General features: G+C 30.4%; 1 protein-coding gene and 1 long non-coding RNA gene across 2 annotated transcripts; one reads left to right on the top strand and one right to left on the bottom strand.

Moving 5' to 3' along the window:
* The first annotated feature begins 1,038 nt into the window (after positions 1-1,038).
* On the top strand, positions 1,039-4,964 carry LOC112293131 (uncharacterized). Its single transcript, XM_090256792.1, has 2 exons — positions 1,039-3,613; positions 4,410-4,964. The coding sequence occupies exon 1, from the start codon at positions 1,039-1,041 to the stop codon at positions 2,686-2,688; it is 1,650 nt and encodes a 549-aa protein (XP_090112918.1). The 3' UTR covers positions 2,689-3,613; positions 4,410-4,964.
* Positions 4,926-10,654, bottom strand: LOC141046378 (uncharacterized). The gene is made up of 2 exons (XR_012219286.2): positions 6,991-10,654; positions 4,926-6,684 (listed from the first exon to the last, which is right to left on the bottom strand). It is a non-coding gene; the product is annotated as an uncharacterized LOC141046378 (long non-coding RNA).
* Between the last annotated feature and the right edge of the window lie 11,824 nt (positions 10,655-22,478).

Genomic DNA, 22,478 nt, shown 5'->3' with positions numbered 1-22,478 from the left:
TTGGCGCCATCAATTTGCAATGTCTGCTTCCAGCAGCCCCCTCACAAAATTGGTGGCCTTCGACCAGCTGTAGCTGTGCAACCGTGTCGCACGCTAATTTCTGTTTAATACTAGCAATTTTTTTTTAAGAGGGTACAAATGTATTTTGATATTTTTGCTTGATTGTTTATCGAAAGGTCACGCAAAGACGAGGAGACGCAACCTTACAGTCTTCGTCTTTTACGATTTTTTGGTGATTCTTCTTGTCGAAGTGCACGAAGAAATCCTTGCAGACCCAAGCAATGGTCAGGTTCAGAGAAGCAATTAGCTTGAATTTAAATCAATGCATGCTCTAGGTTGTAGCGATTCCTGATACGAGATAGACCATCCATAAAATTGAAGACTTTGATCAACCTTCTGTTTGCTAAGTGATGGAGTGTTGTTGCAGCCGTGTAAAGTGTCCCTAGTGTGAGCGATTTTGATTCTTGTATGTCGAAATATTCAAATATTTAAATGCTTGCGAACCAGTTCAAAACAACGTAGGGTGGAACTCGTGCAGGCTTGTGAAGGCGTGCAAAGGATGCGCAGTTCGAATTATGTTCCTCCTGAAATCCTTCAAAGGCTCCGATATTTGGATTGTCATTTGTGATGGTAAAAAAGGGTAAAGATATGATGATCATGCGAGCCATTCAGCCTGGTTCTGAGTTTACGAGTTTCTAAAAATCTTTGGATAGAAACCGTAATTTTTTCAGTAACGACTGCCGAATGGTTCGTGACATCAAAGAGTCAACATCCGGAAATCGATATCTACAAGTTGTTCTCGATTTATGGAGACAAGACATCTTGAATGTCATCTAGTTCAAGCTTCCAACATCAGTAACTTACTCAAGACCACGGATTTAAAGGGAGAGTTATTCTAATCAAGCTCCCGCTACAAAGGTTTCCATCTTTCTGCTAAAGTAGTTCAAATTTCACTAGAAATTGCTGCAGAAGCTGACTGTACTTCTCTCTGAGACCTACCAGAGACTGACCTTTAGGTGAACCAAAAAACAGTAAAGAATGTTGACGGCTGAAGAGCAGCGTCCTCCAGCGGACGAGGAGATATACACGCATGTCGCAGCGGAAATTAAACCCGCGTATAGGTTCCAGCTGACAGTCCGGGAGTTCGATTTCGGCAGATTTCGGAACCGCAAACCTCGACCGCAGCCCAAACCAAACGAACGGACTTATGCGAATTTTCAAGAGCTGGACTACCTCAGAAAGAACGTGGCGGATAAGATTGCAGATCCATTCTGGATGGGATGCAGGCTGAACCAGTTCAGTGAGGATTCAATCGATAGAGATGACATGCGAGACCTCATCTTATCGAGGCTCCCCGTTGGTAAACTGTACGATGTAGGATGTGTACCAGAGTATTTCCCCTATCTGTTCAATGCGCAGTTGAACCCGTTTTTAGAGACCCACCTTACGCACAACAAAGAGTATTTTCCAAGCGCGTTCTGCATTCGGGAGGAGGAGCTCACGCCGTATGGGACCTCCCACGACATCGCACCGCGAACGCTGTGGGCGTTTCAGACAGCGAAGAAAAAATGGGTGAGCTTCCCGACACTGGACTATCTCCCCCCAAGGGTGAGCCAGATGCTGGCAGGAGAGGGCGGATTGGTGCTTCTCTGCGGAGATCCACCTCCGTGGGTCGATCCGCAGGCTCCTGAGATTAAGACTGAATCAGAAGCAGTGCAAGCCGAAAAGAACGACGAGAAGAATGAAGAAGCAGAGACCGGGCCTGAGGAAGACGAGGGGGAGGAAGGTGAGGAGGAGGAAGGGGAGGAGGAAGTAGAAGAGAAACAACCAGATCCTCCGAAGCTACCGCCCCCTGAACCTAGAATCGACCCTAACGGTCAGAAACTGATCGTTGTCTGCAACCCCGTCGCACGCACGTTCAGAATCCTCCCCGACATGCACTGCCATCTAGAGAATCTCGTGGGGCACATCGACGTGACTCCCACGTCGGACCATTACGTCGTTTACATCGTGGGCTACCACCCCTCGATTAGCCAGTGCACCCAACAGAAAGGACTCCGCGTAGGCATCTTCAAATCCATCATGGGAAAGTGGCGCATCTTCAGCCTTCCCGAGGGAAGATTATACCAACCAGGAATCTCGAACTACAACCGCGCTCTTCCGCTTATCACGAAAAACATCGACACAACCTCGATTTTCCTGTCGGGGACTGTCATCACGTCACAAGCTAACATACACCAGCCCGTCATCCTCAGCTTCAAGAAAAAGACACGCTCCTGGGTGGCTTACTCGTGGCCACCAGCCTCCGAAGTTGAGCATCCCCAGATGGTCGAGTGCGACCAGAAGCTCTACATCTGCGCGCGAGGAGTGACCTCGAAATCCACCATGACCATCTGGACCTTTCTCTTCCACGAATTTAGCAACCCAGAGTGCAAACAAGTGACCAAAATGCCCGGTCCGCTCTTCACGAAACTGTTTCCTTATTGGTACCGACTGCGGTCTGATTACGACGTCGTCTCCAGCTCTTGCACCATTTCGTTTGCGTGCCGCGACAGACCCACTGTGATTGCATGCTACGATGTTAAGAGGGATTCTTGGTATGAGCTCCCACTCTACCAAGGCTACATCCATGGTCTCACCTTCCTCGGCAACTGGCGCTTCGAGCCCGCGGCGCACGCACAAGTGTGATCCATAGCCTTATCAGAGATGAGTTCGGCCGACAACTTTCCATAGTTGTTTGCTTTCCACAGTGGATACTTCCGCGTAGACATTGGCAAACGTGTTTTGGTGAAGATGGGTTGAGGTTGTAACATATTTTTGCGATGCAATTGTTGAAGTAACTTGAGGGAATTCAATCAATAAACCACGTCGGAAGCTGTGTGAAATGTTTTGAATGTGTCTGATGTCTTGTTCTTTGTTATCTCAAGAAAATGATAAAAGAGAGAAGTTGGCATGGTGCCAGTTGTGTAAAAAGTGGCCTAATATGAGGGTTTGCAAAGTATACATGTTTTGAAGAAATTTGAGTGCCTGTTGTTGACGTTATTAGTATATGTGAATATTTAGAAATCACATATAGTTTTTAAAAATGAAATTAAAAATAAAAATAGAAATTATTGTCTTTAAATTTGATTTCTTAATTTTCATAATGTCTTTATATTCACTCATACATTTATTAACACAAATCTCAACATCAAAATTACATAATTAAAAGTATTTTTTCTAAAAATATAATAGAATATTTTTTTGCATGTAGGTAATGTAATTTTAGAATTTTTAACTTTTTACATTTCTTAAAATATAAAAATGAAAGAGATTAACTTATAATAATTTTTTATTATAATATATTTTTACTAAAAAATATATTTTTTGGCTTATATACTCATATAAATATATATATATATATATATATACCCTAATTTTGTTGATATATGTTTACTCATTTGGTTTTATAAATCACAAAAATTAATTCTTTGAATTGAATTGTTTATATTATTAATCTGTTTTTCTCTGAATGTAAGTTTTGTGATATAATTTTTTTTTAACTGTATCAATGCACAGGATACTGATGGCTGAAACTACGTTGTGAGAAAATTGCAACAAATTCTCTTAAGACGTAATAAAAACTAAGTCAATCTTGTACATTTTTAAACCTCTAATTATTGAAAGCTAATGTAAACAAGATTGGGTTACAAAATTTATTTCCTTTACTCTTATTTATTTCTTTATTTGTGTATACTAAAGAAAAACATTCATGCACACGTTACACAATCGATGTATATAAAATAAAATAAATATAAATATAAATATGAATATATTTATTTATTTAATTCATAATAGGTAATTTTGAAATAAATGATCATACTAAATTACTTATTACTATTGATATCAAGGTATTTATCTTAATGTACAAATTTACACATAAAAATATATTGTAGAAAAATAGAATCATTGCTCATATTAATGATTTCATAAAATCATATTAATGATTTTAGAAATAATGATAAAAAATATCTTGTGCTATAAAAATGTAAATGCACAGTCATACTTTTTTATTATCATAGAAGTAATTTCTAATATTGAATTCTAAGAGTTAGTGAATTTCAAAAGACACGACTTTTAAAATGATAATGCAAATTTTGTTTATCTTTAAGAATGGCAATACATAGTGAACTTGGTGTCATTTCTGCCTAAGAAAAAAAAAGATATAAGAAAATCTTTCTGGATACTTAAGATAATAACAAAACAATAGAACTTGTAAAAAAAATCAATCTTCTTTCTTAAAAAATAATAAAAAGCCTGTAAAAATCCCAAGAAAACAGATTTCCTTATCAATTTGTGTATTTATGTGTATATATATATATATATATATATATATATATCAAATTTTAATTTTTCTTTAAATTAATCAGATTACAATGAAAAAAAGATTACCATCTCAAAGAAGAGTCTTATTGAATCTGAAAGTTACATATTTGATCAAGAAGAACTTTCAAGTTTAGGAGCAATGATATCCTTTAATTTCTTCATATTTCAATAGACCAAAAAATTTAAAATCTTTTAGAAGTTTAACTGTACTTTTCTATTTAAATAAAATAAAAGAATTTTGTGTGATATTTTGAGTATTTGAATAAATACACAAATAATAAAGGCGTCAATTATGGTCTCAAAAATAATGAAACCTAAGATAGTCATTTCTTTCAGGTAGAACAAATTTATAGATGAAAATTTGTTCCCAAAAAAAATCATAAAAATAAAAATAAAATAAAAAATGAACTTTCCAGATCTTTCATATGTTCAATACGAGTTCATAATCAATAAACTAAGTTTTCTAAAAGAACTAAAACTCAGTAAAAGCAGAAAAAAAATTCTTGCACACACTTGAAATTCTACAACAACAATGATAATATTTTTTCAATAATTCATCCTTTGTATTAAAAAAAAAAAAAAAAAAAAAAAAAAAACAATTAAGTACAACAGCTCATAATACCAATCAACATTTGAACTATTTTCTGGATGTAGACAAGTCAAAAGAATCATGAACTACATGAAAGAATGAAAACTAAGTCATATGGCTTCAAGAACAAAAAAACTTGTGAGGTTTTTAGATTCTGACAAATCAAATACACCAATGAAAAAGCCAGACAATGAAAGTCCTGAAACAATTTCAGTTTCTGAAGACACTGATTTGGATACTTTAGAATCATCTTCACCACCACAATTTTCTGAAGAATATGGTGCATACATATATAGAACTGTAAAAAAAGTGCAAGAGAAGCAACTTGTGATAAAATTTCTTAATGGCATTGTTCCACTTCCATTGCCTATTGTGCCACCACCTCCACCTTTTGTCTACACCACCACCATGTTCTCTTTCACAACTCAAATCAAATACCCCGGTTCAACCTAAGAGTGACTTAGAGTGGATGAAGCAATTTTGAAAGTCATCAAAAAAAGACCCAAACAAAAAAATGGCACTTGATTGCATTCTATGGAAGCTACCAATTGCAAAACTCTTTGCCGTTGGTTGCGTTTGGTCATCTCGCCACAAACTCTACAATGCACACAAAAATAGAGCTTTAATAAAAGGGGGTTTTGTGAAGCACAACATAGAATATTATCCCACCATATTTAATGTGGATACACGACAAGTGTGGGCCTTGCATCACCCAAGCAATGTGTGGAAACAAATGCCACATTTAAACTTTCTTCCATATGGTGTGAACAAAATGTTGTGTGGAAATGGAGGATTAATTCTTTTGCATGGTGGAGTCCAACCATACTCCTTGAGAACAATAGAAAAGCATTCTTTTAAGACTAATAGGGATCCAACTTCTATCAAATCCAATCATTGGACATCAAAGTATCCACCTCAACCAATGCTAGTTTTAGTGAATCATATTGTACGAAACTACTTGGTGTTGCCACCATTGGAAATGGTCTTGACCCACGTGCTTGCACATATCACCGTATCCGCTCTATCGGATTCATATATTATTCATCTTGTTGGATGGAAAAAGACCCACAATGACACAATGGGTGTTTTGAAGGTTGGAGTCTACAATTCCATTGGAAAAGAATGGCATTTTCATCCGGATCTTGCATCTAACAACCCGCTTACAAAATCCTTTCAACCCGATTTTGTATTTGCTTTGAGCTTGAGAAGTTTGTGTAGGATGCTCCCAATGGTATATTGTAGTGATGGTCCTTTGATTTTTGTAGTGGGAAAGATTGAAGCCGTTGGTGATGAATTTAATGAAGAAAAAAAACTTGTGCCTGCTGTAATGAGGTACATCTTTCAAACAAGATCTTGGGAGAGCGATTTTTGGCCATTGGCTGAAACAATGGAAGCACCCCAAATTGTTGAGTGCAAGTCCAATGTATATTTTGTGAGTAGAACTTTGGCTCGTCCAAGAACTTTGCATATATACAAGCTTGTTGATTATGATCTAAACCAAACCAAGTTTTTCAAAGGATGCATGGATCTTATCAAAGTGTCAACAATGAATCATGATATGTATAGTAAATGTTTTCTTGACTTTAATAGTGTTGAGATTAGTACACAATATTGTTGCATAGGAGTAATGGAATGCATTTGGATTATGTGTCATACTCTACCTGTGATAGTATATTATAACGTAGAAAGACACTTCTGGGAATATATACCATCTATTCCTTTGTTTGAACCTGGAAAGACAGTAATTGGCAATTGGATGTATCAACCCTCAATCCATGCACAAGTGTTATGATATATAAATCCGATTTTGATTCTAAATTTATTTTTTAAAAATAATTCCCTCATTATCTTGAGTTTCAGTCATATGATTTCTAAATCATTATCAAGGAAATTAAATTCTAGGCTCTAATATGAGGTATCAGTTTATTTGTAGATTTAGAATTCTACCAAATTTAATATAAATTTAATATAAATTTACTATATGTAGAATTCATAGATAAACTTATGAATTACATAAAAAAAATTAAAAAATATACCTTTTTATTAATTTTAATTTTTTATATATCATACTTACATGAAAATTTTATATATCAAATCTACACAAAACTTTATCTAAAATTACATAAATTTTTTTTTTTTGGACATAATTATGTTTTTTTTTCTTTCAATTTTTTGATAGATGCTTGAAATTATATATATATTAAATTTATTTTTACATTTTTGTATTGGAAAAAAATTACAATCATTTTGATGTAGGTTCATTCCATTTATCGGGTCCTATAGGGTCATCTCCAAGTGGGTCCCAATGTGGTCCGCGATATTCTTTTGTCCAAAGTGCTTTAAAATTTGGCTCCCAAATGCAACTTGCCATGGAATTTCTCCCCAAATTGGGTGAAAAACACTTTGTTTCTTCTGTCAATTTCCAACCACATTGGCGATCCATATTAATCCAAGAGCACTTGTCTACATCAAAAAGCACACCACTTCCACAACTTGGAACATAAAAACATATAAGTGAAAAACCACTACGACATTGAAAAGCAGGTTCTGTATTGTGTTGAATACACATGTAACAATTTCCAAACAAATAATCATATTGTTGCTTTGGCATGATTCCAATCCTTTTAAAAGAAAACTTTGCAAAACCTCTCCTATACTCTACAAGTTTAACTTCAAATCTTCCTTGAGGCACTTCCTTGTTTTTAGCCGTTGCTCGAGACACTAAATAGAGGCTACCATTGCACTCCATTAGAAGACAATTTTCAATTTTCTTATGATACAATTCCTGACAAAATGCAAATCCAGTGATTTCTTTTGTTTCAAAATCAAAGCATGAAATCACTGGGATCCATTTGATTGGAGGTAAGTCAAGTGCATCATTTTGCACTTCAATTTTCTTCCCATGATCTGCCCATTCAGAGACCCAGAAGAGTTTTTTATCAACCAATGCTAGGTCATTACTCTGGTTATTACATAGATTTCTTACATAGAGCCGACTATAGGTACCAATCCAATTTTTTACATTAGAGTTATAAATAGCAACAACAACTTCATCTCTACAAGGCAAAGAATTTGAGTTTGGAAGCTTCTGTATATCTTTGGCTAAAAAACTGGTTTCTGAAAAACTTGTTTCTGAAAGAACATTATAACCAACAAAATATATATTATACATAGTACTACTCTCTTCATCTTGTTCTAGATTGGGCTTTACTTCCATCCGTGCTATTTTGTTTTGCAATTGTTTATGAGGAAATGGATGTACATACTCAAATCTCTTTAAAAGTGGGTTACAAACACAAGTGATTGTTTGAGGTGGGTACTCATCTAGGTTCCATCCATCTTGCATGGATAGACCATTCTCACCTTGAATTCTTTGCCGTGGTTGCCATCTACCATCTACTACAAGGTAACCTTTCTCACCCGCAATAATAGTATCAACACCACAAGGAAGAAAATTCAAAGAAGGTAAATGAATCTATGGACTTGTTTTGTATCCATACTTAGCCATGAAATCTACATCAATCCTATCTTCCTTTGTCATTGACGAAACATTTGGGATATCTTCACTTGATTTGTCACATTCATTTTGAGGTTCTAATGGCGGTAATGTAGATGGTGGTGAAGAGGAACTAATAGGCAATGTTGGTATTGGTAAGTCTAAATCCATCATTCGGCAACAACATGGTTTGGTGTCAATTAGTTGTGGCTTGTGTAGAGATGGACCTATTCTACCACATGGGTCTTGTGAAGCAACCAACATATGAACCTTCTTTTTTGACTTTTGCCAAGCTAAATGGGTTGTATCTAGTTCTTTTTGGTTTAGGTTTAAATCTTGTTGAACATTTCCACAATATCCAATACAACTATGCATGTTGCATTCTTGGAAATTAAATATTGGAAACATTGTGATGAACTTGTTGTTATTCCAAGGATCACCTTGAGAAGATGGATACCAATCCATTAAAAAATGATCCCTTGAACGGAATTTTCTCCATGCCAAATCAAGTTCTAATCCATGAAGTTGGGGAAGAAATCGTCCAACGTCATCAAAATGAGTGGTTTTCCAACCCACTGGACAATTATTGTGAAAAATTGGTTCTGTGAAACCAGGTCCAGTTTTTGGAAGCTTGAAAATATTGTCACCCCAATCTAAGTCCTTGATTTCTGAGAGATTAAAATCAAAATTTAACTTTGATCCCTTGTATTCCATTCTGAATGGATCTCTCTTATGGTATAGGGTAAGTTATATTTTTTTAATAATAATTTGATAAATAAAATGATAGAGATACTTCTATTCTTTTTACAGTGGATTACATCATATTTTCTTGAATATTTCGAAATATTCCATATTTTAAAATATACAAATAGGTGATTTAACTTTAATGTTCAAACATATTTCATGTTAAAAAGGTACTGAAAATTAATCATCACGCATGATCTTTCATGTCAATCAATCTTTGAAAACTATTTGATTCATCTGCTTCTCTTGTGGCATATATCAATCAGGTACTATCTTTTTTTGTTAAGTTTTAGATTATTTTTTGAAGATGAAATTTTTTATAGCTATCACATGGCTTTTCATAGTAACTTTTCAATCGAATGGTTTTACATCTATTGTTAAGTGAAAATTCATATTTCTCAATTCTAATAATAATAATAATGATTAATCTTTTCATACATGTATGTTATTAGACATTCTTGCATTTTTATTGAAAATTTCTAAACTGAAAGTTTTGTATTATTTTTAGGATCATTAATTTCTGCATTAAAATTTTCAATTATTAAATACTGAAGTATTATTTAATCAAAGTACAAAATAATAATGTTTTTGAAGATACATTGTTACATTTCGTTTCATAATCAATAAACACTAATATTCCCTTTTTTAAAATTACAAATAAAATCTAATTTTAAAAATTTGATTAATTTTACAGTTGTTTATTTGTTCTATTTTCATATCCAACATAATTTTAATTGATATAATAAATTTTATTTTTTAAGATCTAATTTTCTTGATGAAAATATTATTTTCATATATTTATAAAGAAACACTCTTAAATGTTCGATTTTAATATCATACTGTCTTAAGATACATAAATCTTGGAAGTTTTATGCTTAATTTTTTTTCACTAGATCATATTCAATGATAAAATGTTGATCAATTTAGTTATTGATTTCAATTTCACTGCCTGAATGGATATTTAAAGCCATTCAATTTGAACTTATAATCCTAAGAAAAAACGTACTGATTTTTTCAAATTTAATCTTGTTATACATTTAAATTCAGCTTGCTTTAACTATCTTTGTACATGGAAATCGTAAAGTTCTAGTAACATGAGAAGACTTCAAAATCTTTAAATTAAAAGAATATTATTTATTTCAAACTACATAATAATTTTAAATTATGTGCCACAAATCCATTTTGTTTTTACATTATAATTTTTTTTATAGAAAACCTATTTTTTAAAAAAAAATCATTGAAAATAAACATAAAATTTATGTAAAATTAGTGAAAAATTATTCTGAATGTACCATATTCTTTATATTTCGAATGAATATCTAAGTTTTTTCTCAGTGCTTTACAATTTATGAACGTCTCTTAGCTTCAGCCTCTATTTTGAAATATTTTGTAGAATTTTAAACAAGAGTTGATATCACATATCATGGGTGTTCGAAAATATTAATTACTTTAACACAAGAATAATAATTGAAACAGATTTCTTTTTAAATATTTTTTGAGTTTTTAGTTGACTTGTAATATAGTTGACTTTAAAACAATCATCATTTCAGGCTACGCTGTAAAGATTTAAATAAATCGACTATTTCAGTTACATCATATTGGTTTATAAAATTATAAAATTGAATAAATAAAAATAAATAGATAAAAAGAAAGAAATGATTAAATGGAAAATTAATGAAAAATTAAAAATAAATTTAACATTTTAAGAATAAGACTTCAGAATGATGAACAAGACTTGTATCATTTTATTTAAAATAAATCACATTTTTTTAATTGATGTATATGTACATATAAAAGAAAGAATAAACTTTATTTGATGAAAAAAATTATGTTTCTTAAGAAGTAATAAAAGATATTAAATAAACACATTTTCTGTATAATATCCAAAATTTAATTTAAGGTCATTTAATCTTAAATTAGAAAAAATAAAAAACATATATCTTATATTATAATTTATTTTTTATTTTTTTATTCTTTAACAATCAGTGTATATGTATGTATATATATATATATATATATATATAATAATAATAATAATTCTTTGCATCATTTTAATAAAACTTACTACTAATTATTTCTACAAACTTTACTACTATTATCTTGCCAATGCAACGTTCATTTCAGAGATATTTGATATTTTAGTGTATTGAAATAGCTAAATTTTAATTACTAAGAAATTCTCAATCAATAATTGGTTTAACCATTTTAAATCTTTATTAATTTTTTTTAAAAAATTATGTATTTTTTTAAAAAATTATGTATTTTTTTAAAAAATTATGTATTTTTTTAAAAAATTAAAAAATTAAAAAATTCTAATTGGTGTAATGTATAAAGGTTTTTTCAATGATCAGTTTTTTTTTTTTTTTTTTTTTTTTTTTTTTTTGTAAATTAAAAAAAATTGGTTTAATTTTTAAATTTAAATTTTTATTCTACAGTGATATAATATTATATTATTTATCTATTTTAATGATGTAGAAATTTTTATTATTTAAATAAAGTTTAAGAATTTAATGCACTTTTATAATTAAATTTGAAAAATCACAATGCTCATATATATATATATATATATGAATTTATATTTTAAAGTAGTAAAATATCAATTCTTTATTTGAAATTTAGTATAATCACTTCAATTTCTTAAAATCCAGAAAAGAGCTTATGTGAAGTGACATTTAATTGTTGTTTTCTATTCCACCATGTTTCTTATGAAGCTAGAAGTTCCATGGTGTCCAAACGTGCAAAAGCTCTTTGCTTCCTGATTGCAAAACAATGGTTATAGACACTCTTCCAGAGACCAGAGACTATGGATTCATCTGTCACCTATTATTTTCAAATATGAATGAGCAAATGAATGAATGTTATGACAATCAATTATGCTCATGACAATCCATGGATTTTGAAGAAATGGTGTATGTGTCATTACAAGAAATAATGCTCCACTTATGTGGATTGTGCATTTGTTTAAGATTTAGTTAGGATTCACAATTTGATTATGATTTGATTAAGATTTGATTAGAATTCATTTTAGGTTTTTATTTTTTATATTTCTTTATGATTTTTTTTTATCATGTACACTTTTTTAAGATTAATTTATAAATTCTTTATATTTTTTTTGTAATTTCTTTAAGACTTCTTTTGAATTTGATTAAATTTTGATTAGCATAACTAAGATTTAATTAGAATTTATTTATGATTCTATTAGAGTTGTTAGGACTTTCTTATTACAAATTCTATTTTATCTTTCACAACCAAGTGCTTAGTGCATTATCAAGTAAATTTCATGGAATACAATTTCACTAATGTTTAGCACAAATCGTAGGCATTTAGCCACTTTTCTAATATGAAAATAGCTTGGTGAGGTCAGACATGTCTTTGCTCATGTAGGGCCACTATGTAGCATTGAACTTAGTGATTGCCTACTGCTAGCAGCATCATGTATAGGGCCCAACAAGGTCATTGATAGCTATTAGAATTGGCACTATGTAGCCTTCTTTTACATGCTCTCAAAGGCTCTAATTTCAATCTCATTTTTTTTTTTCAAAATGTCTATTGGTACTAATAGATAGATATTATATCTAGGTTATACTAGCTTATGTACTATATCACTATGCCATCTATCGAGATAGCATCCAAATTAGTGCCAACTAGTGGTAATATTTTAAATAAACCAATCATTCAAACTTCACTACTTTGGATCAAAGATTTATAAGAGATTTAGTTCAAAGAATCACTATAAGTGTTGACATTAAATATATTCACTTAAAGTAAGGTAATGCATAACAACTCAATCTAGGACTACTCAAGACTGGATAACATGACTAGGTATAGCCCAACCTATGTAAGACAGATAGGAGCGGTTTTTATTAATTGTCCCTTGATGATGGACTTTTTCTAATATATTTCCAAATATTTGGCAAAACAATGTCAATTTTGGAGATGTTTTGCCAAAACAAAAATTTAAGAGGCAATGCAATGTTACTTCTACAATAGCTAGTCCATTCTTCACCATTGCTTCTATTTTTAACTTATATAGTGGGATATTTCTACAAGTTTGGCATCCTATTTATGACCAATTTTGACATTCTTTTGTCAAAAATAGGTTCATTGCTTGTTGAGTTTACAATGTTTTTTATCACAAAAAAAAATATTGTAAGATAGAGTGGATACATTCTAATTTAGGTGGCAATTGTTGCTTCGTTGGAATAGAATTTAAGTTTAATAGAAGCTAGTTGAATTCCAATTATCTCATCTTCATATTAGCATCTATATATAGCATGTAATTAGATGAAGTTTAATAGCATAATTAAGTGCCACACTTCTTTATTGTGAAAAAGGAGGATTCTTAGTTTTGTAACCCACCTTTGATTGGAATTGGGTTGGTCTATCTATCAAATTTGAATCAAAGAAAATCTTCACGTAATACATTTACATAAATTTTATTTTTGGACCAAATTGTGTTAAAACACTTAGAATCCTCTTGATTTCTATTTTCCTATACATGTATATTTTTCTTGCATTTTTACACTTACTACATATATGTTGAAATGCTTAAAAATGGATCCATCTTTGTGCAAAAAAGCACAAATCTGCAAGAAATGGATGAGAATGTTACCACCTCCATCTTTAGAAACCACAATGCCACATTAGTAAACTGTGTTTTCAAACTACACCAAATGAAGTGGTGCCAAAAGTATTATGAATTAAATGAATTCAATAAGAAACATTTACCTCTAATAAAGACTTCAAGTTCAATGTTTTGAATGAAATTTACTGACAACAAAGATCAACTTCTTGTACTCTCTTCATTTCCATGCTCTTTGAATGCAAATGCTTTCATCAATCATAGCACCACATATTGAAAGTTTGGGCTCAGCGGGCTTTGGCTTAGCGATCATCTACAAGATGACACAAACTCCAAACATGAAATGACAATTGCATTAAAATTAGACAGCTTTGGCTTTCAGGCACTTCGAAAAAGCTTTGGAAACCGCTGAGCCTCTCTTGCTCCTGAAATCAAACAGTGTCCAGTATCCCCTCGCCTTTGCCTTAAAGATCTCTCGTAACCCACGTTTGCTAGTGATCGTTACACTTCAAATTCTACTCAAAGAAAGCACCGAGAGAATATGGTAGCTGTGGTGAGAAAGCCCCCTTCTTCATGCTGAAAATAAACTTCAAGACATTAATGCAGAGGTTTCAGGTGAGAGCTCCGACACAAGAAACGATTGAACAACCAAGGTGCAGCTGCAGTAACAATAAGAAGCGATTGAACGACACCTCAGCAGTCAAACCAACTTTGTTTCAATTACTCCAACCAGCGGGATCAAAATAGAATGAAGGGCTAACATTTTTTGATACTTCTGGAAGATTTAAGAGTCAGCTAGAAAGCAGGGGGGGGACCTCATAACCATGCTCAAGTGATTAGAAATGATTTTAAATTTCAGAGTAAGTTCTTTGATAGGAACGTTTGTAGGTGAAGAATGTGTAACAACCTTCTCATTGGTGATATTACGAGGAGGAATGCGAGAAGATGTTGCATTTCTTGCTGTGCAAATTGGCGATTTAGAGGATGAGTGCTCTACGTCCGAATGATTCATAATGGGATTTGAAGGGGCCCCTGGCAGTTTCATTGTGTTTGTAATGTTTGAGTGCATCTTTCTCTCCGAATTGATCTGCTGCTGCACGCCGACGATTCTACTTATCATAGGCATGCCTGAACTATTTGGCAGATGCATTTTAGCTGGAGTTCGTGAAGCAGGTGTTTATCACATGAAAATTATTAGTAAATCTGAGTGCATGCTTTGTTCCCACCCAAAAACGAAGAGAATAATTCCACGCACAATGACTTGTGCCTACTAGTGCACTTGTGAATAGTTGGAAACATACTAAGCATCGGTCAAAGCAGAGCCGATCGTGGTGAGCAGAGGACATTACAAGGAATCGACTCCATCCTTCTAAGATCCTACGTCTTGAGGTCTTTAAGGTCTCAAAGCCACGAATTATATAAAACAAATACCAATCAATATTATAAACTTTTCAGCTAAACTCTCAACTCATTCCGTTGCTTATTCCATGTGCTTAAAATTCTGAATGCCTACCACCAGGTGCACACTATAGTTCAACCGCTTCAAGATTGACCGTACGGCAGAATTTGCTCCTGTCAGAATTCGACTAGGATTTCAATTGTAAAAATACTGCATAGTTCAGGAAGATTATTCTCCATCCACCGTCCCACTACCCTTACATCCTCACCGAATGCAATGTAAGTCCACATTATTTTATTACCCCTGAAACCGTAGAACATCACACCACGAACAACAGCTTCCTACAATTTGGTCTCGATTGAAAGGATAGAATTATGCGAAGAATTACAGAATTTCAATTAGTGTTCGTAATCTTCAGCAGCAGCTATGACGTAATAAATGCTAAGCGTAATGATCTCAGATAACTATGGTGGGAATCAAAGGTCTCTAAACTTCAACCGACAACAAAGAATAGCCCGCATTCGCAAGCTCAGATTTTTTTCGACCACACACTTGAGAATTGCGGAATAGCAGCATTCTCATCCTGGGACACATGAGGTCTAATCCGCTACACCATTCTACTCATCCAATTCCTTTAATCGATCTTTTGAAGAGCACAAACTCTCTAGCTATCTCCAACTCTGCAACTTCTTTCATACGACGTTCAAGGAAGGAAGATAAAATAAAAGTGTTTAATAAATGTACAACGGTAGGCTGTTCACTAACAACAAATTCACTACCGAATGTGCTTTAATAGTGAACAGCCTACAGTTGTGCTTTAATACCGAATGAGATAATTAAAAGTGTTTTAATATATGTTAAGTGTTATATTTCTGAATTAAACATATATTAAAACACTTTTAATAATTCAAAGAATTCATTAGAGTAAAAAAAAAATTGCATGTAGAAATATTTTTATATCTAAAAGTAAATAGAAATTGTTTATCACATGTATACTTTCATTTTTCAAGTTCTTGTCCTTAGTATATTGTTGTATTATGTATACTCTTGCTTAAGAATGCACCGGGCATGTAAATATGGAAGGTGAATAAAAACACAACAACAATTGTACCAAGTCTAATAGAATCATAAATAAACTTTAAGTAATCTTTAATAATCCTAATCAAACTTTAACCAATCTAAGTGAATTTTAAAAAAGTTACAAAAGAAACAAAAAGAAGTCATAAATTAATTTCAAAGAAATATAATAAAAAAATCCTAAAGAAATATAAAAATATAATCTAAAAAAAATTAAATTTTAAAAATATTATAAATAAAAAATTTATGGAAATAATAAGAAATCTAAAAAAATATTAAAAATAAAAATCTTAAATAAATCTTAAATAAATCTTAATCAAATATTAATTTAATATTAATTAAAATCCTAATGAATTTTAACCAAAATTTAGATAAAATTTTAATTAAATCTTAATTAAAATCCTAATTAAAATCCTAATATATGTTAATCAAATCTTAAGTCAAATACTAATTAAATTTTAATTAAAATTCTAATGAATCCTAACAAAATTCTATGTTAAATCCTAATTAAATCCTAATAAAAATTCTAATGAATCTTAACAAAATTCTATGTTAAATCCTAATTAAATCCTAATAAAAATCCTAATGAATCTTAACTAAATTATAGGTCAAATCTTAATGAAATCCTAATGAAATCCTAAATTATATATAAAATTCTAATCAAATCTTAAATCCTAACTAAACTTTAATGAAATCCTAGAAAAATCTTAAATCTTAGATCAAATCTAATAAAACCTTAATAAAATATTAAATCCTAAATTAACTCTAATAAAATTATAAAAAAATCCTAAATCCTAAATCCTAAATAACTAATAATTGAAATTATTATTTAGGATTTAGGATTGAAAATTCAATAACTAATAATTGAATTTTTGATTTAAATTTAAAATTTAAAAATTTTGTAAAAACTAAGTTAGAAATAAGCACAAATAAATTGAAGAAGATTGCACATATCAAATAGACAAAAATCCCTAAACTCCACTCATGTACATGTTGGCTTCTTTTTCCAACATTGATGTTGATATTTTAGAGTCACAATTTCTTAATTTTACTATTCAATTGATTTTAAACCTTCAAAAAATATTGAAAGTCAAATTAGCTATTGTTGAAAAAAATTGTATATTAATCCAACTAGTAGATTGACAAATACCTTAGAAATCTTCACCAGTCCTATAAATCCCAATTTTCATGACCACAACTTATAAAAAATCTTATACCATTCAATCTAACTATTCAATTGCCTTCAAATTTCTCACATACATTTAAAACAAGCACAATAACAAAAAACCAAATTTTCATCTATAAATATGTCACAAAATTTACAAAATTCTTAAACTTGTAAATTTATTTTATTTTTCAAAATCTAAATCCACTAAGTAGATTACTTATCTTTGAAAATCTCTCAAAGCTTCAATATTAATCCAAATGATATAAAATCAATTTCTAAAAATCTCAAGTTTAATATCAAAATCTATTCTTTAATATGCCAAAGAGTCCTTAGAGTTGTCATAGATGTGCAATTTTGTGCCTTAAGGTTTGATTTTGATACAAATTTACAATTAGTCTACTTTAGATATCAATTTTTGATAATTTGAGGTAATTTTTATTTTAAAATATTTTTAAATATCTCTTAAATTTACTTATATTATTTACTTATTTTATTTACTTTTATTTGAGGTATTTATGTCTCTAAAAAATAAATAGAAGTTCCTTCTATAAAACGCAGTATTAAGACTAAAATTATTACTATCTTCCTATCATTTATCCTTATTTTTTTACTATATCTTTCTATTAGGCTCTTTTATAATAATATCTATATTTTTATTTTTCACCATACAATTGTATTATTACACGAGTACATTTACATTCACAAATTAAAATGGATTATTTACAAAATACATATATGTTTATTTTATCTTATATTATATATAATAATTATGCATTTAAAGTATAAAAATAAGAAAAAATGCTCAATTTTAGACTTCCAATATAGTGACTTCATATTTAAAATATATATATATATATATATATATATATATAAAACCACATATAAATGACTATCTAAAATAGTTACTTGTTAGATGCATTCTAGTCTCGATATGCTCGACTTGCCAAAATTCTTACTTGTAAATAGATCCAACATAACTTTATACCAGACAAGATTTTTTCTACTAAATACAACTCTACAAGACAATTTATGCTTAGCTAAAATGCTTACTTGTAAAAAAATAAAATAAATAAAAATACATCTATATAAATTCATGTTCAATCAAATTAATTATTTTCTATATGAGGCTCATTATACAAATTGCCAAAAAAATTATTAATACAAAACAATTCAATAAAAATATTAAAATATATATTGATATAAAAAAAATAAACAAAATTTCTAAACAATATGTATCATTTTCATTTATAAAACCTTGTAGTATTGTAAGAGATTGCACAGATAATTGCATTGGACAATAACCCACTTATCAACTAGGTTCATAATCTTGAGTGAAATATTTCATAATACCACAACATCACACTTCAACATCTTCAACATATCCAACATATCAAATATAAGTCAACAAAATAAGAGTTGAGCAATGAACAATTTAAGATGAAAAGCACGCAAGAGTAGATGTATGAAACAAAGAAGGTCAAAGAATTTGATATGAAGTGGGAGTAAAAATAGTCCATACAAACTAACTAACAAATAAAAGGGCCATAGCTTAGAAGTGAGGCCACGTGATAAGATGTAGTGGTGAGTTAGTTGTATGACAAATAAAGAAGATACAAGCAATGGAATTTATACAAAAAGAAAGTTGTGGTATTTGTGTTGTTAATGGTGATGGGGCCATTTAGATCCTAAGAAGGATCTAAGAGTAGTCAAATAACTATCATTGTAATATAGTGGTAAATATTCTTACTTAGCACGTAGGTAATTTGGGTCTAATTCTTAGTAATGGTGTGGTATCTATCATTCACTAATACATCAATGAGTCTAGTGATAGAATAGTATCTTGCCATAATATAGATCTAGAATGAATTCTTGACTAGTGCATGTTTCTTATCTCTTTATCTTTTTTACTTTGTTTTCTTTGCCTACTTATTCATCTACTATAACGTTGCTTTGACTTGAGTTTCAATAAAAACTGAAATTCCCACCAAGTTAAGATTACTCACTTAAAAACAAATTCAAAAAAACTTGAAATAATTTCTTCAAACCTTTGAGTCATCTGAAACAAAAGAAAAATTCTTTTTTAGATTCAAATTCTGGATACTACCGATTGTAATTGAGAATTACATCACAATTCTATAATGCATCACAATCCTAAGTAGCACCATGCCTCAATCTCTAAGCTGGACAAGCTGCTACATCTAAGCTTATGCCTTTGCATTGTACTTTGAAACTGCCTTTAGCCACCACTCAAGGAGGTCGCTTTAAAAATCAACTCTCACTTTCAAATTGACTCTCAATATCCTAAACTAAATCTAAATTGGAATTTAAATTTCTAAGGCAAGTGACTCTCAAGTCCCTCTAAAAATCATTGGTACTTACATTTAATAATTAACTTATTTTACATCTTGTTTTGTGCCCCTGCACAAAATTTATCTTAAAGTGAGAAAGGTGGCCCTTTCAACTTCTCCTATGCCACCTTGTTGTAGATTCTTCTTGAACATTGAAAAGTCTTTGGCTTACATTTACCTCTAATTAAGTGTAAGAATTGATTCCTTTTGATCTTTATACCTTGCTCTATTTTGAAGAATCAATGTCTTTATTGATACAAAATTAGCCATTTGAGATGTAAGATTTTTTTAGGAATTTATTCCTAGTAAATGTTTGTACTATACATCTTTCTTTCAAGTAGCTTGAAGGTTCTTTTCTACCTAGTTCCATATTGTATCTTTTCTTCTCTAAAGAATTAGAGTTTTTTTTTATTATTTTTTTGAACTGGGACATTATTCCTTTCTTGCATTTTTTTTTGATGCAATCACTTTTTCTAACCTTTAACTTCTTTAAGTTCTTTCAATTCTTACATTTGAAAGTCTACACTTCCAAATATGAATTATAAGGACTTGCATCCCTATTTAAACTTTATCACAGCCATTGAACTCTTTAACTAAGATCCGCCTTATCTCAGTATCCTTTTCTATGCTATAGAAGTAAATTAAAATCACTAAATAAAAAATCCATTTATAAAAGGCCAACCAATTAGGCTTGATTTCTCAAAATCTTATATCCGTCTCATACAAGCTTATTAAGGTTTTCTTCTATAAAGTCTCTTTGGATTAGAATCCTTTCAAATCTTTTATCTCTTAAAAACTTGTATATTATAGTCTTTTGGAACTTATGTCCTAAAACTTTTTTTAAGTTATATATCCTTCATCTTTATACTTTGTTCATTTTAGTGTTAACTAAAAGATTTTTTATATATTTGGTTCAACTCTAACTTATTCTTTTTGGTATCACATAAGATTTTGTGATCTTCTTCTACTTTGGAGTGAAGATGTCATCATCTTTTTGGTCACCCTCATTTGTCTCTCATATTATAAATTCAATTTAATGATTCTTTATTTGCTTTCTTGTGGTCCTTTGTCTTTTATAATCATCCATTTATTTTATTAAAAGCTATGACTAATCCTTCCATATGTCTCAAGTTCTTTTTATTAATCCATTAGAACTCATGTAGATGATAACCTTTGAAAGTACTTAAGTATTGAATCTCTCTAATATCCATCTATTTTTGTCAAATATTATTTCTACTTAATCCGTAGTTTGGTTTCAAACCTCCTCTTGAGGTGGAACTTCTATCTTCTCTTTGTAAAAGCCTTATATATCCTCTACAAACTTATTAAAGATAATTATATAGAAAATTAGATGCCACTTCAATCTTTTTGGTATATCTAATATATAAACATTCTTATATGATATTCTTTCAATCTCATAAAGACTTGCCTATTTTTGAATCTATTTGGAAGTGAAATTTACTAGACAAATGAGATTATTTATATTAAGCCATACTTTGTCTCTCTTCTTATAATGCATATTCTTCCTATATTTATTGGTTTATTTCTTATATCTACTTTTAGATAATTCTAATCTAGCTTTAAATTTTTTTATTATAGCCTCTTTTTTGGCCACTCACCTTACTCTTTCTATTGAGTAAAAACCTAAAATGGTTTTATCATTCTACCTAACTCTTATTAAGTCAATTGATTTAAGTGAATCAAAGCAATAAGCCATTTAAAAAGGTGTTTTTTCTAAGGATTCACTTTGAGTAGTATTATAACTAAATTCAGCTATGGACAATGACTTGATCCAATTCCTATGGTCACTTGGCACATAGTGCTTTAAATACATTGAAAGGATTCTATTGATTCTTTCAGTTTGGCCATCTTATTGTAGATACCAAATAATGATAAATATTATATTGGATCTCAATTTCTTCATAATATGTTGCTAAAATAGAATTAAGAATCTCACATCTTTAATACTTATAATTGAATTTGGCACTCTACACAAAGAGATCCATCCATCAAAGAAGAAACTTTTGATCATTCTAAAGGCAATTTTTAACTCTTCTTTTGAATTCTTTGAAAACATTGTTATTAATATAAATCTAATAATCTTGCTAAATCTATCTATAATGACTAATATGGATTTAACTTCACCACACTTTGATAAGCTAGTTATGAAGTCCATTGAAATATATATATATATATATATATATATATATTAGAGATGGAATAGGTAATAGTTCCAAAAGCCTTACTTTTGCTTATATAAAGTGGTTGTTTCTTAGATATACAAAGAAACTTCTTACATATTGTTCTACATTTTTTCTTATAAAAAGCCAATATTAAGACTTTGTTATATCTTTTAATATATTCTTAACATCTTTATGTCCACCACATAGAGAATTATATACTTTATACATTACTTTCTTTTTTCATTTGCCTTATGATATATAGAGTCTAGTTTCTTTAAACCAAATAAGTCCATCCTTTATAGAAGAGACTCGTATAAGTCTTCTTTATTTTCTTGTAGTTTTAATTTGAAAAAATACTTTATTTATTTCAAGTGCATCTTCATCATTTTCATAGTCTTTATTAATGCCTTTCATAAATGGAGAATCATTACAATATACTATTGTTTTTAGTAATATTGAGTCATAGAATTTTTCTCCTATGAATTCTTTTCTTCTACCTAGTGTATTCAATACTAAGTTGTCTTTGC

The sequence above is a fragment of the Physcomitrium patens genome, chromosome 16 (assembly GCF_059467195.1).
Source record: "Physcomitrium patens ecotype Gransden chromosome 16, ASM5946719v1, whole genome shotgun sequence".
Lineage (NCBI taxonomy): Eukaryota > Viridiplantae > Streptophyta > Bryopsida > Funariales > Funariaceae > Physcomitrium > Physcomitrium patens.
The sequence above is the reverse complement of the archived record's forward strand: the minus strand, read 5'-3'. Positions and strand labels throughout refer to the sequence as shown.